This window comes from Panulirus ornatus, chromosome 72 (assembly GCF_036320965.1).
Source record: "Panulirus ornatus isolate Po-2019 chromosome 72, ASM3632096v1, whole genome shotgun sequence".
NCBI classification, from domain to species: domain Eukaryota; kingdom Metazoa; phylum Arthropoda; class Malacostraca; order Decapoda; family Palinuridae; genus Panulirus; species Panulirus ornatus.
Genome location: NC_092295.1, coordinates 140482 through 164339, shown reverse-complemented (window position 1 = coordinate 164339; position 23858 = coordinate 140482). Strand labels below are relative to the sequence as shown.

Genomic DNA, 23858 nt, shown 5'->3' with positions numbered 1-23858 from the left:
GTGATGATATTTTCACATGGAACAAAAGAAAAGAAGTGTGTTATCTGACGTGGCCAATTGGGCTAGGCTGGATGAGGTCAAAGGTCATTTCATCCAATGGCCAATTGGGCGAGGCTGGAGAGGTCAAAGGTCATTTCATCCAATGGCCAATTGGGTATTAAAGATATTTCAGGTCAACCAATTTGAGGACAAATGACAGTGCCTTTTATAAAGGCTTTTGATGAATCGAGACAGACTCTATGGCCACCCACTTACATACTCTATGGCCACCAACCTACATACTCTATGGCCACCCACTTACATACTCCATGGCCACCCACTTACAAACTCTATGGCCACCCACCTACAGACTCCATGGCCACCCACCTACAAACTCCATGGCCACCCACCTACAGACTCCATGGCCACCCACCTACAAACTCCATGGCCACCCACCTACAGACTCCATGGCCACCCACCTACAGACTCCATGGACACCCACCTACAGACTACCTGGCCACCCACCTACAGATTCCATGGTCACCCACCTACAGACTCCATGGTCACCCACCTACAGATTCCATGGTCACCCACCTACAGACTCCATAGTCACCCACCTACAGACTCCATGGTCACCCACCTCCATGGTCACTCACCTACAGACTCCATGGCCACCCACCTACAGACTCCATAGTCACCCACCTACAGACTCCATGGTCACCCACCTCCATGGTCACCCACCTACAGACTCCATGGCCACCCACCTACAGACTCCATGGCCACCCACCTACAGACTCCATGGCCACCCACCTACAGACTCCACGGACACCCACCTACAGACTCCATGGCCACCCACCTACAGGCTCCATGGCCACCCACCTACAGACTTCATGGCCACCCACCTACAGACTCCATGGACACCCACCTACAGACTCCATGGACACCCACCTACAGGCTCCATGGACACCCACTTACAGACTTCATGGCCACCCACCTACAGAATCCATGGACACCCACCTACAGACTCCATGGACACCCACCTACAGACTCCATGACCACCCACCTACAGACTCCATGGCCACCCACCTACAGACTCCATGGCCACCCACCTACAGACTCCATGGCCACCCACCTACAGACTCCATGGCCACCCACCTACAGGCTCCATGGCCACCCACCCACAGACTCCATGGCCACCCACCTACAAACTCTATGGCCACCCACCTACAGACTCCATGGCCACCCACTTACAAACTCTATGGCCACCCACCCACAGACTCCATGGCCACCCACCTACAGACTCCATGGACACCCACCTACAGACTCCATGGCCACCCACCTACAGACTCCATGGTCACCCACCTACAGACTCCATGGCCACCCACCTACAGACTACCTGGCCACCTATGTCCATCCACCTACAGACCTGGCCACCCATGTCCATCCAATCATAGACTTGGCAACCCTTCTCCACCCACCTATAGACTTACCCACCTGTGGCCACCCACCTATAGACCTGGCCACCTATATTCACCCACCTACAGACCTGACCACCTGTAGCCACCCACCTACAGACCTGGCCACCCATGTCCACCCACCTACAGACCTGGCCACCCATGTCCACCCACCCACAGACCTGGCCACCCATGTCCACCCACCTACAGACCTGACCACCTGTGTCCACCCACCTATAGCCTTGGCAACCTGTATCCACCCACTTACAGACCTGGCCACTCATGTCCACCCACCTATATACGTATAGATGTAATATAGAGATTATAGAAGCAAAATAGAGTTCACAGAGGCAATATAGAATTTACTGAAGTAATACTGCAATGTTAAGTTTATAGCATATATATATAGATAGATAGATAGATAGATAGATAGATAGAGATAGAGAGAGAGAGAGAGAGAGAGAGAGAGAGAGAGAGAGAGAGAGAGAATTCCACACGAGATCACAAAATAAGATTACAACACTTTAATACCAGCGACATGTACACTGGGGAAAGAGTATGATTAATAAAAAAGAAAGATGAAAAGGCTCTCGTGACAGACACAGAAAAGCACTATGCTGGCGAGATAGCTTCGTGAACCCCCCAAAACACAGCTTGGTGCCCAGAGCCAACACACACACACACACACACACACACACACCAGCATCATCAAAGCCCACATTCTCTGTGAGTGGTGGGTGTAGTTTGGTACACAATGTGTCCACAGTGCAAACCTGGAGTGTAGTTGGTATAGCTTCCATTGTGTGGTAGGATGTACCACAATTGGTACAGCTCCTATTGTGTGGTAGGATGTACCACAGTTGGTACAGCTCCTATTGTGTGGTAGGATGTACCACAGTTGGTACAGCTCCTATTGTGTGGTAGGATGTACCACAGTTGGTACATCTCCTATTGTGTGGTAGGATGTACCACACTTGGTACAGCTCCTATTGTGTGGTAGGATGTACCACAGTTGGTACAGCTCCTATTTTGTGGTAGGATGTACCACAGTTGTTACAGCTTCCATTGTGTGGTAGGATGTACCACAGTTGGTACATCTCCTATTGTGTGGTAGGACGTACCACAGTTGGTACAGGTCTCATTGTGTGGTAGGATGTACCACAGTTGGTACATCTCCTATTGTGTGGTAGGATGTACCACAATTGGTACAGCTCCCATTGTGTGGTAGGATGTACCACAGTTGGTACAGTTCCTATTGTGTGGTAGGATGTACCACAGTTGGTACAGCTCCTATTGTGTGGTAGGACGTACCACAGTTGGTACAGGTCCCATTGTGTGGTAGGAAGTACCACAGTTGATACATCTCCTATTGTGTGGTAGGATGTACCACAATTGGTACAGCTCCCATTGTGTGGTAGGATGTACCACAGTTGGTACAGTTCCTATTGTGTGGTAGGATGTACCACAATTGGTACAGCTCCTATTGTGTGGTAGGACGTACCACTGGTATAAGCAGATGACGCGGTCTAGGTAGATGAATTAAGGAAGGAGGGAAAGATATGGTTTTTGAAATACATTGGCTTACACGTACACATACCAGAGGGCCCAGGTGGTTCATGTCTGAGTAATCTATTTGGAATTGAACTCCCTATCTAGTCTTATCTCTAAGTGGGTTCAAGAGGGAATAACAACATGGAATTTCAAGGTTAATAATGTGAGATACATACGAAGGAAAATATATGAATATGAACAAGAGAGTGTGATATGAACCTAGTTTGGACACAGGACATATTGAGTGAAGCGAGGTGCTGGTTGAAGCTACACATGAGAGAGAGAGAGAGAGAGAGAGAGAGAGAGAGAGAGAGAGAGAGAGAGAGAGAGAGAGAGAGAGAGAGAGTGTGTGTGTGTGTGTACCACTAATATGCAAATGACGTGGGTATGCTAATGTGAGCTATCTACACCCAGGTGTGTGTGTGTTTGACAGATGTTTTGATCATGACCCACTAATTAAGGGAGCTTATAGAACTTGATGAAGGTCAAAGGTGAGAAATGTAATTATGAAATGATAAAGGACACAAATAATTCATTACCGTTATCATTATTACGTAGTGGAGAGGAACACTGGAGTCGTGGCAATAACAAGAAACACCATCTTAAGCTTGCTCAAGATGTCCCCTAACTATACGAAAAACCTCTGTACCTCGTCCCTCTACCACGTCAGCTTAGCTGACTCTATCCACAACAGCTTAGAGAAAAGGGATTCGAATAGAGAAAAGGGATTAGAACCTCCGCGTCACTCATCTTCGTCGAAGTCTTCGATCTCACTTCGCCACAAGATGATGGTCAAACGAAGCCTTCGGTCATGGCTTTGAGACTCGCACACGGTGAAGCCCTTGTAGGCTGTGTGGTGCTTCTGAGAGGCCTACCTTCCAATTTCCAGTACTTCTTCACCCATGGCGTCGTACGCATTCTTCACCTATGGCGTCGTATGGCGTCGTATGGCGTTTAAGACGGGGGCCCCATCTCTGCCTTCTAGCGCCACTCTCATGGTGTTCCACAAGGGGGGACACGAAGATGAAACTCTTCCTTGCTCTATATCGCATTCCAGGACTGGACCGCTTCCAACCACCTCACCAACCAAACCAAACCAGCAGTCAAACATATCAGCTGTACTCGAAGTTATGTTCCAACCACCTCACCAACCAAACCAAACCAGCAGTCCATGTATATTAGCTGTACTCGAAGTTATGTTCCAACCAACCAACTGTCTCACTAGACCTCAGCCCTTCCTCTTAGTGCCAGGTTGGAAAGTTGGTTTGTATTGCCATAGCTTCTCTAGTACGTTACTTTAGACAACAAATTAAACTGGGATAAACAAGGACAAGGAGGCCAATGGACTCTTGTGTTCAGACTAGGAGGCCAATGGACTCTTGTGTTCAGACTAGGAGGCCAATGGACTCTTGTGTTCAGACTAGGAGGCCAATGGACTCTTGTGTTCAGACTAGGAGGCCAATGGACTCTTGTGTTCAGACAAGGAGGCCAATGGACTCTTGTGTTCAGACAAGGAGGCCAATGGACTCTTGTGTTCAGACAAGGAAGCCAATGGACTCTTGTGTTCAGACAAGGAGGCGTGGTCCATAACACAATAGGGTAACCCATTCAAGAATATGCTTAAATTCCTTTTAATCCACCCGTCAAGAGGCGTTAAGTGTGGTGGCATAAGGTGTACGAAAATGACACGAGAGAGAGAGAGAGAGAGAGAGAGAGAGAGAGAGAGAGAGAGAGAGAGAGAGAGAGAGAGAGAGAGAGAGAGAGAGAGAGAGAGGGAGAGAGAGAGAGAGAGAGGTGGAGGACATGCAAATCAGCAGTGCTTCCACGTGCAAGTGAAATGTGTGGCATGTAGATGGGGAGGTTGCAAATGTATGGTAATGGGTAATGAGTCTTAGGAAGAGGAGTTAAATCTCCTTGTGAAAATGGGAGCTGTAGGGATGGTATCTGCAGGGAAGGAAGGTAAGTGATTGGGAGGAGTACAAGAGAACGCCAAGAATTCAAGAGAAATGTATAAGAGCTGAAACGTAGGGGAAAATGAGAGATGAGGGAGATGAGAGAATAACTGAGGACTGTTGAATGTGTTAGTTGAAATGGTTGGCCAATGTGGTCTACAGAAGATGAGATGACATGCGAAATGGAACTGGCTGTAACCGGTGTTACTGCGACTGTAGCTACAGTTATGATGACTGTAAGGTGTTGTAGTGACTGTAACTTTGCTGTAGTGACTGTAATTGGTGTTGTAGTGACTGTAACTTTGCTGTAGTGACTGTAATTGGTGTTGTACTGACTGTATCTTTGCTGTAGTGACTGTAATTGGTTGTAATGACTGTAACTTTGCTGTAGTGACTGTAATTGGTGTTGTAATGACTGTAACTTTGCTGTAGTGACTGTAATTGGTGTTGTAATGACTGTAACTTGTTATAGTGACTGCAACTTTGCTGTAGTGACTGTAATTGGTGTTGTATTGACTGTAACTGTTGTGTTGACTGTAATTGGTGTTGTACTGACTGTAACTTGTTATAGTTACTGTAACTTTGCTGTAGTGACTGTAATTGGTGTTGTATTGACTAACTGTTGTGTTGACTGTAACTGGTGTTGTACTGACTGTAACTTGTTATAGTGACTGTATAAGTGGTGTTGAATAGTCTGTAACGTTTGCTGTAGCGACTGTAACTGATGCTGTAGTAAATGAAGTAAGTTTTGTATTGAGTTACTTCTGCTATGTTGATTATAATTCACTGAAGTGACTGTAACTGGTGTTAAAGTGAGTAACCATTGCTGTAACGACTGTAACTCTTCCTGTAGCGTCTGTAACCGGTGTTATAGTGAGTAACCATTGCTGTAGCGACTGTAACTCTTCCTGTAGCGACTTCAACTCTTCCTGTAGCGTCTGTAACTGGTGTTGTAGTGAGTAATCATTGCTGTAACGACTGTAACTCCTCCTGTAGCGTCTGTAACTGGTCTTGTAATGAGTACCCATTACTGTAGCTACTGTAACTCTTCCTGTAGCGTCTGTAACTGGTCTTATAATGAGGAACCATTGCTGTAACGACTGTAACTCTTCCACTAGCGTCTGTAACTGGTCTTGTAATGAGTAACCATTACTGTAGCTACTGTAACTCTTCCTGTAGCGTCTGTAACTGGTCTTATAATGAGTAACCATTACTGTAGCGACTGTAACTCCTCCTGTAGCGTCTGTAACTGGTCTTATAATGAGGAACCATTGCTGTAGCGACTGTAACTCCTCCTGTAGCGTCTGTAACTGGTCTTATAATGAGTAACCATTACTGTAGCGACTGTAACTCCTCCTGTAGCGTCTGTAACTGGTCTTATAATGAGTAACCATTACTGTAGCTACTGTAACTCTTCCTGTAGCGTCTGTAACTGGTCTTATAATGAGTAACCATTACTGTAGCTACTGTAACTCTTCCTGTAGCGTCTGTAACTGGTCTTATAATGAGGAACCATTGCTGTAGCTACTGTAACTCTTCCTGTAGCGTCTGTAACTGGTCTTATAATGAGTAACCATTACTGTAGCTACTGTAACTCTTCCTGTAGCGTCTGTAACTGGTCTTATAATGAGTAACCATTACTGTAGCTACTGTAACTCTTCCTGTAGCGTCTGTAACTGGTCTTATAATGAGTAACCATTACTGTAGCTACTGTAACTCTTCCTGTAGCGTCTGTAACTGGTCTTATAATGAGGAACCATTGCTGTAGCTACTGTAACTCTTCCTGTAGCGTCTGTAACTGGTCTTATAATGAGTAACCATTACTGTAGCTACTGTAACTCTTCCTGTAGCGTCTGTAACTGGTCTTATAATGAGTAACCATTACTGTAGCTACTGTAACTCTTCCTGTAGCGTCTGTAACTGGTCTTATAATGAGTAACCATTACTGTAGCTACTGTAACTCTTCCTGTAGCGTCTGTAACTGGTCTTATAATGAGTAACCATTACTGTAGCTACTGTAACTCTTCCTGTAGCGACTTCAACTCTTCCTGTAGCGTCTGTAACTGGTGTTTTAGTGAGTAACCATTGCTGTAACGACTGTAACTCTTCCTGTAGCGTCTGTAACTGGTCTTATAATGAGTAACCATTACTGTAGCTACTGTAACTCTTCCTGTAGCGTCTGTAACTGGTCTTATAATGAGTACCCATTACTGTAGCTACTGTAACTCTTCCTGTAGCGTGTGTGAGTGGCTCTGGTGGTATGGAGGAGTTCCCCTAACGTCTCGTTCTCACACAGGACTGCGAGGTGGTGGTGGTCATGGCAGCGGGTACGAGGGAGTCTACCTTACAGTGGCTCTTGGCTCGGCTCAAGACTCGCCTGCCGGAGGTGACCCTCTGCGTGAAGAACCACGCAGCCACCAACTCCTACGCCCTCTACCTCTCCGCCTCCTACGACGGGTGAGTCCTATGATGGGTGAGTCCTACGACGGGTGAGGAGGACTGTGGTGGGTGAGGAGGACTGTGGTGTGTGAGTCCTACGACGGGTGAGTCCTATGATGGGTGAGGACTATGGTGGGTGAGTCCTACGACGGGTGAGTCCTACGACGGGTGAGTCCTATGATGGCTGAGTCCTACGACGGGTGAGTCCTATGACGGGTGAGTCCTATGATGGGTGAGGACTATGATGGGTGAGTCCTACGACGGGTGAGTCCTACGACGGGTGAGTCCTACGACGGGTGAGGACTATGATGGGTGAGTCCTACGACGGGTGAGTCCTACGACGGGTGAGTCCTACGACGGGTGAGTCCTATGATGGGTGAGGACTACGACGGGTGAGGACTATGGTGGGTGAGGAGGACTGTGGTGGGTGAGGAGGACTGTGGTGGGTGAGTCCTACGACGGGTGAGTCCTATGATGGGTGAGGACTATGGTGGGTGAGTCCTACGACGGGTGAGTCCTACGACGGGTGAGTCCTATGACGGGTGAGTCCTATGATGGGTGAGTCCTATGATGGGTGAGTCCTACGACGGGTGAGTCCTACGACGGGTGAGTCCTACGACGGGTGAGGACTATGATGGGTGAGTCCTACGACGGGTGAGTCCTACGACGGGTGAGTCCTATGATGGGTGAGTCCTACGACGGGTGAGTCCTATGACGGGTGAGTCCTATGATGGGTGAGGACTATGATGGGTGAGTCCTATGGTGGGTGAGTCCTACGACGGGTGAGGACTATGGTGGGTGAGTCCTACGACGGGTGAGTCCTATGGTGGGTGAGCCCTACGACGGGTGAGTCCTATGATGGGTGAGGACTATGGTGGGTGAGTCCTACGACGGGTGAGGAGGACTGTGGTGGGTGAGTCCTATGACGGGTGAGTCCTACGACGGGTGAGTTCTATGATGGGTGAGTCCTACGATGGGTGAGTCCTATGATGGGTGAGTCCTACGACGGGTGAGGAGGACTGTGGTGGGTGAGTCCTACGACGGGTGAGTCCTATGATGGGTGAGTCCTACGACGGGTGAGTCCTACGACGGGTGAGGAGGCCTATGGTGGGTAAGTCATACGATGGGTGAGTCTTGTGATGGGTGAGGAGGACTATGATGGGTGAGGACTACTACGATGGGTAAGTCATGCGATGGGTAAGTCATACGATGGGTAAATCCTACGATGGGTAAGTCATACGATGGGTAAGTCCTACGATGGGTAAGTCTTACCATTGGTAAGTCCTACGATGGGTAAGTTCTACGATGGGTAAGTCATACGATGGGTAAGTCATACGATGGGTAAGTCATACAATGGGTAAGTCATACGATGGGTAAGTCCTACAATGGGTAAGTCATGCGATGGGTAAGTCATACAATGGGTAAGTCATACGATGGGTAAGTCATACGATGGGTAAGTCATACAATGGGTAAGTCATTCGATGGGTAAGTCGTGCGATGGGTAAGTCATAAGAAGGGTGACTCATACGATGGGTAAGTCATAAGATGGGTGACTCATACGATGGGTAAGTCATAAGATGGGTGACTCATACGATGGGTAAGTCCTACAGCCATAATACATCTCTCGTCCTGTAACTTTAACGTGTCGTGAGTACGTGTGTCGTAACTCTACGTTCGTATACGGGTCAAGTCTGCGTTCGTTGCGTCTTCCGTACGACTCGATGGTGTTTCGACGCACCAGATGTACGCATATATATATATATATATATATATATATATATATATATATATATATATATATATATATATATATATATATATATATATATCTATGGAGTGAAAATGATTTTGAGCGATCGGGGCCTGAACATACAGAAGGGTGAAAGGAGTGCAAGGAATAGAGTGAATTGGAACGACGTGGTATACCGGGGTCGACGTGCAAGGAATAGCATGAATTGGAACGATGTGGTATACCGGGGTCGACGTGCGAGGGAGAGAGTAGATTGGATCGATGTGGTATACCGGGGTCGACGTGCGAGGGAGAGAGTAAATTGGAACGATGTGGTATACCGGGGGTCGACGGCCAAGGAATAGATTCAATTGGAACGATGTGGTATACCGGGGTCGACGTGCAAGGAAAAAAGTGAATTGGAACGATGTGGTATACAGGGGTCGACGTGCTGTCCATGGATTAAACCAGGATTATGGCCATCGACCTTGGGGAAGCTATAAAGCCGCAGGGGCTTGTCAGTGTTTGAAAAATCCTCTCTCTCTCTCTCAGTCTACTCTCGACAACACCCACCCTCAGCAGCTGGCTTGGCTGAGTCAAACAGCAGCTGGCTTGGCTGAGTCAAAACCCAAGACGTAGTTGGCAGGTCCTCCTCCACTTCCAACCCTACGTCTTACGTCTTCTGTCTAAGTAGGTCCCACCCCAGTCTCCTCCAGGATGAACAGTTCCTCAAGCTTTTAGCTGTCACATTGGACGATAAACTCAGCTGGGGAGGAATTCAGTTCCTCAAGCTTTTAGCTGTCACATTGGACGATAAACTCAGCTGGGGAGGAACTCAGTTCCTCAAGCTTTTAGCTGTCACATTGGACGATAAACTCAGCTGGAGAGGAACTCAGTTCCTCAAGCTTTTAGCTGTCACATTGGACGATAAACTCACCTGGGGAGGAACACGTCCATTGTCCTCAAACTCAGCTGGGTAGGAACATGTCTTTGTCCTCAGCAAATCCTCCAGGTTTCATTCTTTCAGTTCTTCCTCGACACAAGACACCTGAGCCTCCCCAAAGTCCGAACTAAATAGCATCGAACTAACTTTCACCTTTCCTCAACCCACCACACAACAGGTGCCACTAGAACAAGTGCAGAGAATAGCATAAAAGTTCATTCTCAATTCCCCTCTGACGCTACCTATACAGAGACGCTGAAGACATCATCACCTCGCCACCATCACCTCGCCACGGCATCACCTCGCCACAGCATCACCTCGCCACCATCACCTCGCCACCATCATCTCGCCACCATCATCTCGCCACCATCACCTCGCCACAGCATCACCTCGCCACAGCATCACCTCGCCACCATCACTTCGCCACACCATCACCTCGCCACCATCACTCGCCACGGCATCACCTCGCCACCATCAGCAACCCCTTATCCATCTCATTTGGAACACGTCTTATCTTGTAATCTTTCCTCCTGGCCCACACCCACGGTTATCACAGATAAGTGTTATCAGCCAGATAACGCTTATCACCGTGTGTTATCCAGGAGTGAGGTGACATAACCACCTAGTGTTGTACAGATGTAATGTTATCACTCGGTGTTATCATAGAGAGATAAGCGTTATCACCTGGTGTTATCATAGATACAATAACGTCCTGTTATCACCTGGTGTTATATTTAACAACGCCCTGTTATCACCTGGTGTTATATTTAACGTCCTGTTATCATCTGGTGTTATAAACATCTTATCACCTGGTGTTATATTTGATAACGTCCTGTTATCACCTGGTGTTATATCTAACAACGCCCTGTTATCACCTGGTGTTATATTTAACAACGCCCTGTTATCACCTGGTGTTATATCTAACAACGCCCTGTTATCACCAGGTGTTATATTTAACAACATTGTTATCACCTGGTGTTATATTCAACAACGCCCTGTTATCACCTGGTGTTATATTTAACAACGTCCTGTTATCACCTGGTGTTATATTTAACAACGCCCTGTTATCACCTGGTGTTATATTTAACAACGCCTTGTTATCACCTGGTGTTATATTTAACAACGTTCTGTTATCACCTAGTGTTATAAACATCCTGTTATCACATGGTGTTATATTTAAAAAGGCTTGTTATCACCTGGTGTTATATTTAACAACGTCCTGTTATCACCTGGTGTTATATTTAACAACGTTCTGTTATCACCTGGTGTTATATTCAACAACGCCCTGTTATCACCTGGTGTTATATTCAACAACGCCCTGTTATCACCTGGTGTTATATCTAACAACGTTCTGTTATCACCTGGTGTTATATTTAACGCCCTGTTATCACCTGGTGTTACATTTAACAACGCCCTGTTATCACCTGGTATTATATTCAACGCCCTGTTATCACCTGGTGTTACATTTAACAACGCCCTGTTATCACCTGGTGTTATATTCAACGCCCTGTTATCACCTGGTGTTATATTTGACAACGCCCTGTTATCACATGGTGTTATATTTAACAACGTCCTGTTATCACCTGGTGTTATATGTAACAACGTCCTGTTATCATCTGGTGTTATAAACATCCTGTTATCACAGGGTGTTATATTTAACAACGTCCTGTTATCACCTGCTGTTATATGTAACAACGTCCTGTTATCATCTGGTGTTATAAACATCCTGTTATCACCTGGTGTTATATCTAACAACGCCCTGTTATCACCAGGGCCAGTGTTGTCAGAGAGGATAAGAGCTATCGCCAATGCTATGTTAAACCCCCTTTGGCAATGATGTCCATGACTAGGGCCATGTTAAACCCCCACCAGCGCTGCTCTATTTGGCTAGGGCCATGTTAAACCCCCACCAGCGCTGCTCAATTTGGCTAGGGCCATGTTAAACCCCCCACCAGTGCTGCTCAATTTGGCTAGGGCCATGTTGAACCCCCACCAGCGCTGCTCTGTTTGGCTAGGGCCATGTTAAACCCCCACCAGCGCTGCTCTGTTTGGCTAGGGCCATGTTGAACCCCCCACCAGCGCTGCTCAGTTTGGCTAGGGCCATGTTAAACCCCCACCAGCGCTGCTCTGTTTGGCTAGGGCCATGTTAAACCCCCACCAGCGCTGCTCTGTTTGGCTAGGGCCATGTTAAACCCCCACCAGCGCTGATCTGTTTGGCTAGGGCCATGTTAAACCCCCACCAGCACTGCTCTGTTTGGCTAGGGCCATGTTAAACCTCCAGCAGCGCTGCTCTATTTGGCTAGGGTCATGTTAAACCCCCACCAGCGCTGCTCTGTTTGGCTTGGGCCATGTTAAACCCCCCACCAGCGCTGCTCTGTTTGGCTAGGGCCATGTTAAACCCCCACCAGCACTGCTCTGTTTGGCTAGGGCCATGTTAAACCCCCACCAGCGCTGATCTGTTTGGCTAGGGTCATGTGAAACCCCCACCAGCACTGCTCTGTTTGGCTAGGGCCATGTTAAACCTCCAGCAGCGCTGCTCTATTTGGCTAGGGCCATGTTAAACCCCCACCAGCGCTGCTTTGTTTGGCCATGGCCATGTTAAACCCTCCACTAGCGCTCCCTCCACCCTCCCTCCTTTTAGCTACCCTCCTACTTCTACTCTTCCCTCCCATGCTCCCTCCACTCTCCGTCCTTCTAGCTACCCTCCTACTTCTACCCTTCCCTCCAATGCTCCCTCCACCCTCCCTCCTTTTAGCTACCCTCCTACTTCTACCCTTCCCTCCAATGCTCCCTCCACCCTCCATCCATCCATGTGTGGAACTTTGACCACACACAGACACACACAGACACACACAGACACACACACACACACACACACACACACACACAGCTGAGGGGCTCAATCGTGTCAGCAACTTTAAGACGAAAATAAACAAGGGTGTTCCTGGAAGGGGTCATTATATCCTGCAATTATCTCGCCTGGCGGGGCCCCAGGGGCTCCTGCAGGAGGGCAGGACTCCCTGACGGGGTCCCAGGGGCTCCTGTAGGAGGGCAGGACTCCCTGGCTGGGTCCCAGGGGCTCCTGCAGGGGGGCAGGACTCCCTGGCAGGGTCCCAGGGGCTCCTGCAGGAGGGTAGGACGCCCTGGCTGGGCCCCAGGGGCTCCTGCAGGAGGGTAGGACTCCCTGGTGGGGTCCTAGGGGCTCCTGCAGGAGGGCAGGACTCCCTGGCGGGGTCCCAGGGGCTCCTGCAGGAAGGTAGGACTCCCTGGCTGGGTCCCCGGGGGGCAGGACTCCCTGGCTGGGCCCCAAGGGCTCCTGCAGGAGGGCAGGACTCCCTGGCTGGGCCCCAGGGGCTCCTGCAGGAGGGCAGGACTCTCTGGCTGGGCCCCAGAGGCTCCTGGGGGGACATAGACGCCACCTTCTTTTCTTGTCATGTGGGGAGACAGACGGCCCTCCTCAGATCTTCTCAGGGTGCACAGAGCGTAATGGGTCTCGGCATCCCCCAGAGAAACCCACCCCAGAGCGTAATGGGTCTTGGCATCCCCCAGAGAAACCCATCCCAGAACGTAATGGGTCTTGGCATCCCCCAGAGAAACCCACCCCAGAGCATAATGGGTCTTGGCATCCCCCAGAGAAACCCATCCCAGAGCGTAATGGGTCTTGGCATCCCCCAGAGAAACCCATCCCAGAGCGTAATGGGTCTTGGCATCCCCCAGAGAAACCCATCCCAGAACGTAATGGGTCTCGGCATCCCCCAGAGAAACCCATCCCATTTGCACATACTATTTGGACGTAGTGCCTTGCACTGTGTGTGTGTGTGTGTGTGTGTGTGTGTGTGTGTGTGTGTGTGTGTGTGTAGGAAACAAGTAACGTACGAGTAGAAAGGTCACAAGACACCTCCCCCCCCACATACAGTAATTGACCCATTAAATACCCCCCAATACGCGACCAGGAATACTTCAGTAACAACCAGGTAAATTGCCAAGAATTAACCTCCCTCCTAGTTCCTGCTGGTTCAGCTCAGCCCAGCTCAGCTCCATGACCTGCCTGACGAAGGTCTGGTCACAACTGAAGGTATACGTCCATCTTCATCTGGGCCTCTTTGGGTTTGCGACGCTGAAGGAGGGGAGGAAGGGGACCAGGATATTCCTCAGCTCATCAGCACAGCTCCATGACCTGCCTGACGAAGGTCTGGTCGCTAGTGAAGGCATACGTCCGTCTTCATCTGGGGCACTTTGGGCTTGCGACGCTGAAGGGAGGAAGGAAGGGGACCAGGATATTCCCCAGCTCATCAGCTCAGCTCCATGACCTACCTGACGAAGGTCTGGTCGCAACTGAAGGTATACATACGTCCGTCTTCATCTGGGCCTCTTTGGGCTTGCGACGCTGAAGGAGGGGAGGAAGGGGACCAGGATACTCCTCAGCTCATTAGCTCAGCTCCAAGACCTGCCTGACGAAGGTCTGGTCGCGACTGAAGGTATACATACGTCCGTCTTCATCTGGCCTCTTTGGGCTTGCGACGCTGAAGAAGGGGAGGAAGGGGACCAGGATATTCCTCAGCTCATCAGCTCAGCTCCATGACCTGCCTGACGAAGGTCTGGTCGCTAGTGAAGGTATACGCCCGTCTTCATCTGGGCCTCTTTGGGCTTGCGACGCTGAAGGGAGGAAGGAAGGGGACCAGGATATTCCTCAGCTCATCAGCTCGCTCCATGACCTGCCTGACGAAGGTCTAGTCGCGAGTGAAGGTATACGTCCGTCTTCATCTGGCCCACTTTGGGCTTGCGACGCTGAAGGAGGGGAGGAAGGGGACCAGGATATTCCTCAGCTCATTAGCTCAGCTCCAAGACCTGCCTGACGAAGGTCTGGTCGCGACTGAAGGTATACGTCCGTCTTCATCTGGCCCACTTTGGGCTTGCGACGCTGAAGGAGGGGAGGAAGGGGACCAGGATATTCCTCAGCTCACTCACCATTTCTACGTTAGGTTCATTCCCCGTCGCTCTCGATTGGGAGATGGGGAGGGTATGGTGGGGGCAGAAGAGGCTAGGTATGGTGGGTGCAATTGGACGCTGGTCTGGTGAAGGTGGCTTGGTAGAACCCCAAGGGCCTCCTTCGTCAGGTTATTGATCTCCAGCCAGGTGCCCCTGGGGGAGAGGTGGTATATATAAGATGAAGTGGGTCTTGTTTTCACGGGGCTGTGGGTTCGACAACCTGCCTCCTGCTGTGCTGGAACGCCCTCCCTCCCTCCTAAGTCAAATCGGTCGCGCCCCTCGGTACCCCAGCGGCTCCTGACGGACGCCATATACACATGTTCCTCCTCCTCCTTCTGTCTTCCTCCTCCTCCTTCTTCTGTCTCAACTTCAAAGACTTGAAAGTCCTCCTCGTACATTTGGAGATTCCCATGTCTCTTTTGGCTGTGTCGTCGCAGCTTGACCCCAGCTGGCACCAGAGATGGTGACTGTCTTGGATCGTGGCCATTTCTCTCTCTCTCTCTCTCTCTCTCTCTCTCTCTCTCTCTCTCTCTCTCTCTCTCTCTCTCTCTCTCCGTGTATCTGCCTCTATCCATGTCTGGCACATTCTCCACACACACACACACACACACACACACACACACACACACACACACACACACACACAGACCCATTTCTTGATTTCTGACATCCACACGCTGCTGGTGCTCTTACACTAGTGTTATGACTGACCTCATCCATTCCCACGTCCATAATTTCTCCTACGCAGTGCAATTCGGGTCAATATTCCACTTAAAAAACTATCAAAATCATGATTATGATGCGTCTAAATCATACGGAAATATGTAGTACGGAATACACAGTACTTGTACCGTGATCATGGCTGTGATGGGGTTACAACTCACAGCACTTTAGGTCCAGGGTTCGAATCCGCACTGAGTTGGTGGTGGCTTTCAGGTCCAGGGTTCAAATCCGCACTGAGTTAGTAGAAGGGTTCGAATCCGCACTGAGTTGGTGGTGGCTCTCAGGTCCAGGGTTCGAATCCGCGCGGATCACTGGTGTCCGACAGAGGGAAAATGTCCATCTATCGTCCCCCAGAGATATATTCTGCCCCAGAGAATCCCATGTGTGTGTGTTACGCGGTGAGAGGTTTACACTCGTGTTGCCCAGTCTCTTAACCTGTGTATATATATATATATATATATATATATATATATATATATATATATATATATATATATATATATATATATTCCTATGAGTCCACGGGGAAAATGAAGCACGAAAAGTTCCCAAGTGCACTCTCGTGTAATAATCACATCATCAGGGGAGACACAAGAGAGAAATATAACAATCAGTTGATATACATCTCCCCTGATGATGTGATTATTACACGAAAGTGCACTTGGGAACTTTTCGTGTTTCATTTTCCCCGTTTACTTATAGGAATATCTTGATCACGCGCAAAATTGTGATCCTTTCCAATATATATATATATATATATATATTGGGAGCGGGGGGCTGGAAATCCTCCCCTCTCATTTTTTTTTAATTTTCCAAAAGAAGGAACAGAGAAGGGGGCCAGGTGAGGATATTCCCTCAAAGACTCAGTCCTCTGTTCTTAACGCTACCTCGCTAATGCGGGAAATGGCGAATAGTATGAAAGAAAGAAAGAATATATATATACACACAGTTTTTACTCCCTGTGTTTTTTTTAATAGAGAGACACACACACTAGCCTAAGCCAGGTACCCATTTACCGACCAGCGCCGAGGGGAGGAGGGGCAGCTAGGGATTGCCTGTGGGCCGACTGACGCCATCTAGGCTCTTAATACCCGGGCCGGCCCGTGCGTGAATCATGGTCAACGAAGCTAACCCTTTACTACACCAGGAAAGCTCATGTGTGTGTGTCTGTGTGTGTGTGTGTGTGTGTGTGTGTGTGTGTGTGAGACACGAGTTCAGTGGTCCATAGAGGACCCTTGAACGAGGGCACCACCGAGGGGCGTTAACGGGGCGCCCCGAGGGGCGTTAACGAGATGGGCCACACGTGGGGTATTCGATGGCCAAGATCACCCACCCCCACTTCCCAACACCTCGTCCAGGGGCCATTGTGTGGCCCAGGATGGCCCACAGAGTGGCCTCAGGAGCCACGGTGTGGCTCAGGAGCTACTTTGAGGCCTATATAGTGGTCCAGGAGCCACGGTGTGACCCACAGAGTGGCCCAGGAGCCACTGCGTGGCCCACAGAGTGGCCCAGGAGCCACTGTATACCACGAACACGAATGTCTCGTCCACAAGTTAAGGGACGCGTTTTCGTCCACAGGACGAAAACACTCAGGTCTCGTCCACAAGTTAAGGGACTCGTTTTCGTCCACAGGACGAACACGAATGTCTCGTCCACAGGACGAACAAGAATGTCTCGTCCACAAGTTAAGGGACGCGTTTTCGTCCACAGGACGAACACAAATGTCTCGTCCACAAGTTAAGGAACGTGTTTTCGTCCACGGGACGAACACTCAGGTCTCGTCCACAAGTTAAGGGAGGTGTTTTCGTCCACAGGACGAACACGAATGTCTCGTCCACAAGTTAAGGGACGTGTTTTCGTCCACTCAGGTCTCGTCCACAAGTTAAGGGACTCGTTTTCATCCACAGGCCGAACACGAATGTCTCGTCCACAAGTTAAGGGACGCGTTTTCGTCCTGTGGACGAAAACACTCAGGTCTCGTCCACAAGTTAAGGGACTCCTTTTCGTCCACAGGACGAACACGAATGTCTCGTCCACAGGACGAACAAGAATGTCTCGTCCACAAGTTAAGGGACGCGTTTTCGTCCACAGGACGAACACTCAGGTCTCGTCCACAAGTTAAGGGACGTGTTTTCGTCCACAGGACGAACACTCAGGTCTCGTCCACAAGTTAAGGGACTCGTTTTCGTCCACAGGCTCATCAAGGGAGGCGAGGAGATGGGTCTGGTGAAGAGGACGAAGCAGGAGTACGGGGGAGGACTGCGCGAACTCTCCCACGCTGAGCTGGGCATCTTCCAGGTCAGTCCCTCCTCCCACAGTCTGTGCCACGCTCCCTCCCACGGTTTGTGTCACCCAGCACTCATTGCCACAGTCCCTCACATAGTCTATGTCACCCAGCACTCAATGCTACACACCAACACGCACACACACACACACAGTATCTCACACAAACTCACTCTGCCACCTTCACTATTTGTCATCTACACTGTGCCACCTACATACTCTGCTACCTATCCCTTGTGCCGTCCATGCTATGCCACCAGCAGACTATGCCACTCACGCACTGTGCCACCCATTGTATTTGACACCCAAACTCATTGCCACCTACATCTGTGCTTCCCACACTGTGCCATCTGCGTCACCCATGTTTTGTGCCACGCAGAGACTGTGCCACCCACCCTCTCTGCCAGCCTCCTCCTCTGTGTTCTATGGCACCACCTTCTACGTCTCTGTGGCAGCTCCCACTGAGACATTTCTGTTGCCCTTCTGTTCTATGTCCTTCTTCTGTTGCACGTTCCTCCTTCCTCCATGGCCTTTAACATGAGTCTGTTCCTCCAGACACAGACTGTCTGCTTCCCACCTCTGTAGCCCCCCTGCGTCTGTTGCACACCCCCTCATCACACACATCTGCTTCCCTTCTCTATCACCTATTGCTTCTCTCTGTCGCATTTCCCCAAAGAGCAATTCTTTCGCCAACTTTCCTCAGTCTCCCCCGGCACCACCTTCCATTACCTCATTACAAAACTTGAACATGAGGGTTCCTTTTCACACGACCTCACACTCACATCCCAACACCCCTCACACCACAGTAGCCTCATCATTGGATATGCAACACCACACGACACCAAATGGATCACTCAAAACTGTTTGCAGCACCTCCACAAATGTCCTCAATCTATCTTGACCTTTACATAGATGTGAGTCTAACTCACGCACCCATCAGCTCCTACAGAGCAAAAAACACCAACCATTTGTCATATATGTGTCGTAACTCACATGCCACACATATGACACTCACTCCCCACACCAGGAACACCAACACAAAAGCCACATATATAAACTAGATGTCCTCATAACACAAGCTAACACCAGATTTGGACAAGAGAAAAACAATTCCTCAACATTTAAGACAAAATGATTCATCCACTCCACTTTGAGTTAAGCTGCATCCGGCTTGGCTTCCACCTTCTTAAAAGCTTACGAGAAGTCTTGTGTTGCTGTAATGAGCGTAACAGAGGGCGCCTTGTGTTGCCGTAATGAGCATGATATCAGTCTTGTGAGCATAATGGAAGTCTTGTGTTGTTGCCAAGAGTAAAATGAAAGTTTTGTGTTGCCTTAATGATAATAAAGATGTCTTATTTAGCTGTAATGAGTGTTTTAGAAGGTCTTGTGTTGCTGTAACGAGGATTATAATCGTCTTGTGTTGCCAAAATGAACATCATATTAGTTTTGTGTTCCTCAAGTAAACATAATACAAGTCTTGTGTTGCTGTAATGGGTACGATAAATTCAGACTTGCTTGGACGTAATGCGTATAATGCGAGTGTTCTGTGTTGTGTTGATCTATATGATAACCCCCACAGTGTTCCATGGTCGTGTTGAGGGCAATACTAGTGTTGTGGGGTTTGTGTTGCAGGGCGTGGAGGATGGGACGACCTTCTTCAGCACCTTGGAGAGGCAAAGTATTGTGTTGCATCTGTTACACTCCCTCAGGGCGACGCAGGGAGAGGCTGTGGAAGGCACCACTTTCCGAGAAGGGCAAGCTATCAGTGAGTACAACGCGCTCTTAGCCCTCACCTCTCTCTCTCTCTCCCCCTCTCTCTCTCCCTCTCTCTCTCTCCCTCTCTCTCTCTCTCTCTCTCTCTCTCTCTCTCTCTCTCTCTCTCTCTCTCTCTTTCTCTCTCTGTGTATGCGTCGTAATTTCACCTCTCCCTCCTTCGCTATGAACCCCTCCACACTATCACTTCGACTCGATGGGACTTTTGTATTGCTAAAGGTATCTATCTACCTCCCTCCCTCCAGAGCTAAATAGTCTATCTATCTATCTCCTTTTCTAGCCATGTCCTCTATCTATCTACTTGTCGTATCTATGTAGCCATATGTCTATCTACATTATGCATGCTCAATTCGACAGCAAATGCAGGGTTGTGCCTGTGGCTCGCCTCCCTCTACTTCGATCTCTGATACTTTTGTGAGTTCGAGTGTCCAAGACCAGTGTCCACAAGGTAGTTCGAGTGTCCACAAGGCACTTCGAGTGTCCACAAGGCACTTCGAGTGTCCACAAGGCACTTCGAGTGTCCACAAGGCACTTCGAGTGTCCACATGGCACTTCGAGTGTCCACAAGGCACTTCGAGTGTCCACAAGGCAATTCGAGTGTCCACAAGGCACTTCGAGTGTCCACAAGGCACTTCGAGTGTCCACAAGGCACTTCGAGTGTTCACAAGGCACTTCGAGTGTCCACAAGGCACTTCGAGTGTCCACAAGGCACTTCGAGTGTCCACAAGGCACTTCGAGTGTCCACAAGGCACTTCGAGTGTCCACAAGGCACTTCGAGTGTCCACAGGGCACTTCGAGTGTCCACAGGGCACTTCGAGTGTCCACAAGGCACTTCGAGTGTCGAAGACCAGCGTCCACAAGGCACTTCGAGTGTCGAAGACCAGTGTCCACAAGGCACTTCGAGTGTCGAAGACCAGCGTCCACAAGGCACTTCGAGTGTCGAAGACCAGTGTCCACAGGGCACTTCGAGTGTCGAAGACCAGCGTCCACAAGGCACTTCGAGTGTCGAAGACCAGTGTCCACAAGGCACTTCGAGTGTCGAAGACCAGTGTCCACAAGGCACTTCGAACTCCTCCACTCCCATAACGTTTTATGGCCCACTGGTGTCCACATCCGAGTAGGGAATGTATATAGAGATGTGTATAGCTCAGGTCTGGTACACATTCATCCACAGACGCTACAGCGAAGGTCGAATATCTTAAGGGGGGGAGGGGCCTATCCCTCAGCGTAACTGCCTTGGATTTATAACACAAGCGGGTGAGGTGTGTGTGTGTGTGTGTGTGTGTGTGTGTGGGTGAGGTGTGTGTGTGTGTGTGTGTGTGTGGGTGAGGTGTGTGTGTGTGTGTGTGTGTGTGTGTGTGTGTGTGTGGGTGAGGTGTGTGTGTGTTTGTGTGTGTGTGTGTTTGTGTGTGTGGGTGAGGTGTGTGTGTGTGTGTGTGTGTGTGTGTGTGTGTGTGTGTGTGTGTGTGTGTGTGTGAGTTTGTGTGTTTGTGTGTGTGTGGGTGAGGTGTGTCTGTGTGTGTGTGTATGTGTGTGTGTCTGTGTGTGTGTGTATGTGTGTGTGTGTGTTTGTGTGTGTGTGGGTGAGGTGTGTATGCGTGTTTGTGTGTGTGTGTGTGTGTGTTTGTGTGTGTGGGTGAGGTGTGTGTGTGTGTGTGTTTGTGTGTGTGGGTGAGGTGTGTGTGTGTGTGTGTGTTTGTGTGTGTGGGTGAGGTGTGTGTGTGTGTGTGTGTTTGTGTGTGTGGGTGAGGTGTGTGTGTGTGTGTGTGTTTGTGTGTGTGTATGAGGTGTGTGTGTGTGTGTGTGTGTGTGCATGTGTGTGTGTGTGTGTGTGTGCGTGCGTGTGTGTGTACACCTCCCTGCAGGATGACCTCCTCATAAAATGTGGAAGGAATTGGTGAATATCGCCCCCTCCTTTTGCGATATTCTTGCGAAAAGCTCACTGAATATCCCTCTGTCCTTGATCAGTCCAGCCGTTCTGATATTCAGGACTACTGACGATATTCAGGATCACTTACGATATTCAGGATTACTTACGATATTCAGGATTACTTACGATATTCAGGATTACTTACGATATTCAGGATTACTTACGATATTCAGGATTACTTACGATATTCAGGATTACTTACGATATTCAGGATTACTTACGATATTTAGGATTACCTACGATATTCAGGATTACTTACGATATTCGGGATTACTTACGATATTCAGGATTACTTACGATATTCAGGATTACTTACGATATTCAGGATTACTTACGATATTCAGGATTACTTACGATATTTAGGATTACCTACGATATTCAGGATTACTTACGATATTTGGGATTACTTACGATATTCAGGATTACTTACGATATTCGGGATTACTTACGATATTCAGGATTACTTACGATATTCAGGATTACTTACGATATTTAGGATTACCTACGATATTCAGGATTACTTACGATATTTGGGATTACTTACGATATTCAGGATTACTTACGATATTCAGGATTACTTACGATATTCAGGATTACTTACGATATTCAGGATTACTTACGATATTCGGGATTACTTACGATATTCAGGATTACTTACGATATTCAGGATTACTTACGATATTCAGGATTACTTACGATATTCAGGATTACTTACGATATTCAGGATTACTTACGATATTTAGGATTACTTACGATATTCAGGATTACTTACGATATTCAGGATTACTTACGATATTTGGGATTACTTACGATATTTGGGATTACTTACGATATTCAGGATTACTTACGATATTCAGGATTACTTACGATATTTGGGATTACTTACGATATTTGGGATTACTTACGATATTCAGGATTACTTACGATATTCAGGATTACTTACGATATTCAGGATTACTTACGATATTTGGGATTACTTACGATATTTGGGATTACTTACGATATTCAGGATTACTTACGATATTCAGGATTACTTACGATATTTGGGATTACTTACGATATTCAGGATTACTTACGATATTCAGGATTACTTACGATATTCAGGATTACTTATGATATTCAGGATTACTTACGATATTCAGGATTACCTACGATATTCAGGATTACTTACGATATTCAGGATTACTTATGATATTCAGGATTACTTACGATATTTGGGATTACTTACGATATTCAGGATTACTTACGATATTCAGGATTACTTACGATATTCAGGATTACTTACGATATTCAGGATTACTTACGATATTCAGGATTACTTACGATATTCAGGATTACTTACGATATTCAGGATTACTTACGATATTCAGGATTACTTACAATATTCAGGATTACTTACGATATTCAGGATTACTTACGATATTCGGGATTACTTACATTTCTCTGTGACATTTCTCTAATGATCTTCATTAATCAATGCGTCACTTAATTGCCCCTTCCCCCCCCCATATTTTTACACATAGGAAAGTCTATCTATAAGTTTTAAGTTCTGACGTCATACGTAATTACGTACTGACGTCATACACATCTAATGCCTTCGTTTTCAAAAGCATTCGTGATCGCAGAACACACGAACGCAAGGACTGGTTTCACTTAACCAGCATAGATATCTAACCAAAAGACACAGACATCAGAGATTTTTCACTTTAAAAGTCCCAATTTCCACTGTTAAATTAGTTATTCGTTATCAAGCTCATTTGCATACTGTGTTCCCCAGTTGTTGAATTAGTTATTCGTTATCAAGTTGATTTGCATACTGTGTTCCTCCCCAGTTATTGTTGAATTCGTTATTCGTTATCAAACTGATTTGCATACTGTGTTCCCCCCCAGTTATTGTTAAATTAGTTATTCGTTATCAAGCTAATTTGCATACTGTGTTCCTCCCCAGTTATTGTTAAATTAGTTATTCGTTATCAAGCTCATTTGCATACTGTGTTCCCTCAGTTGTTGAATTAGTTATTCGTTATCAAGCTCATTTGCATACTGTGTTCCCCCCCAGTTATTAAATTAGTTATTCGTTATCAAGCTCATTTGCATACTGTGTTCCCCCCAG

The 23858-nt window shown here is 48.0% G+C and overlaps 1 protein-coding gene across 8 annotated transcripts in view; it reads left to right on the top strand.

Moving 5' to 3' along the window:
• The window catches only part of wwk (white walker), a 190071-nt gene that overhangs the window by 131950 nt on the left and 34263 nt on the right, over positions 1-23858 (top strand). For all 8 annotated transcript variants that reach the window (XM_071660686.1, XM_071660685.1, XM_071660687.1 and 5 more), the window contains 3 exons: positions 7233-7393; positions 17955-18057; positions 19675-19807. In XM_071660686.1, the coding sequence (XP_071516787.1) occupies positions 7233-7393; positions 17955-18057; positions 19675-19807 (397 nt within the window). The remainder of the gene's footprint in view (positions 1-7232; positions 7394-17954; positions 18058-19674; positions 19808-23858) is intronic.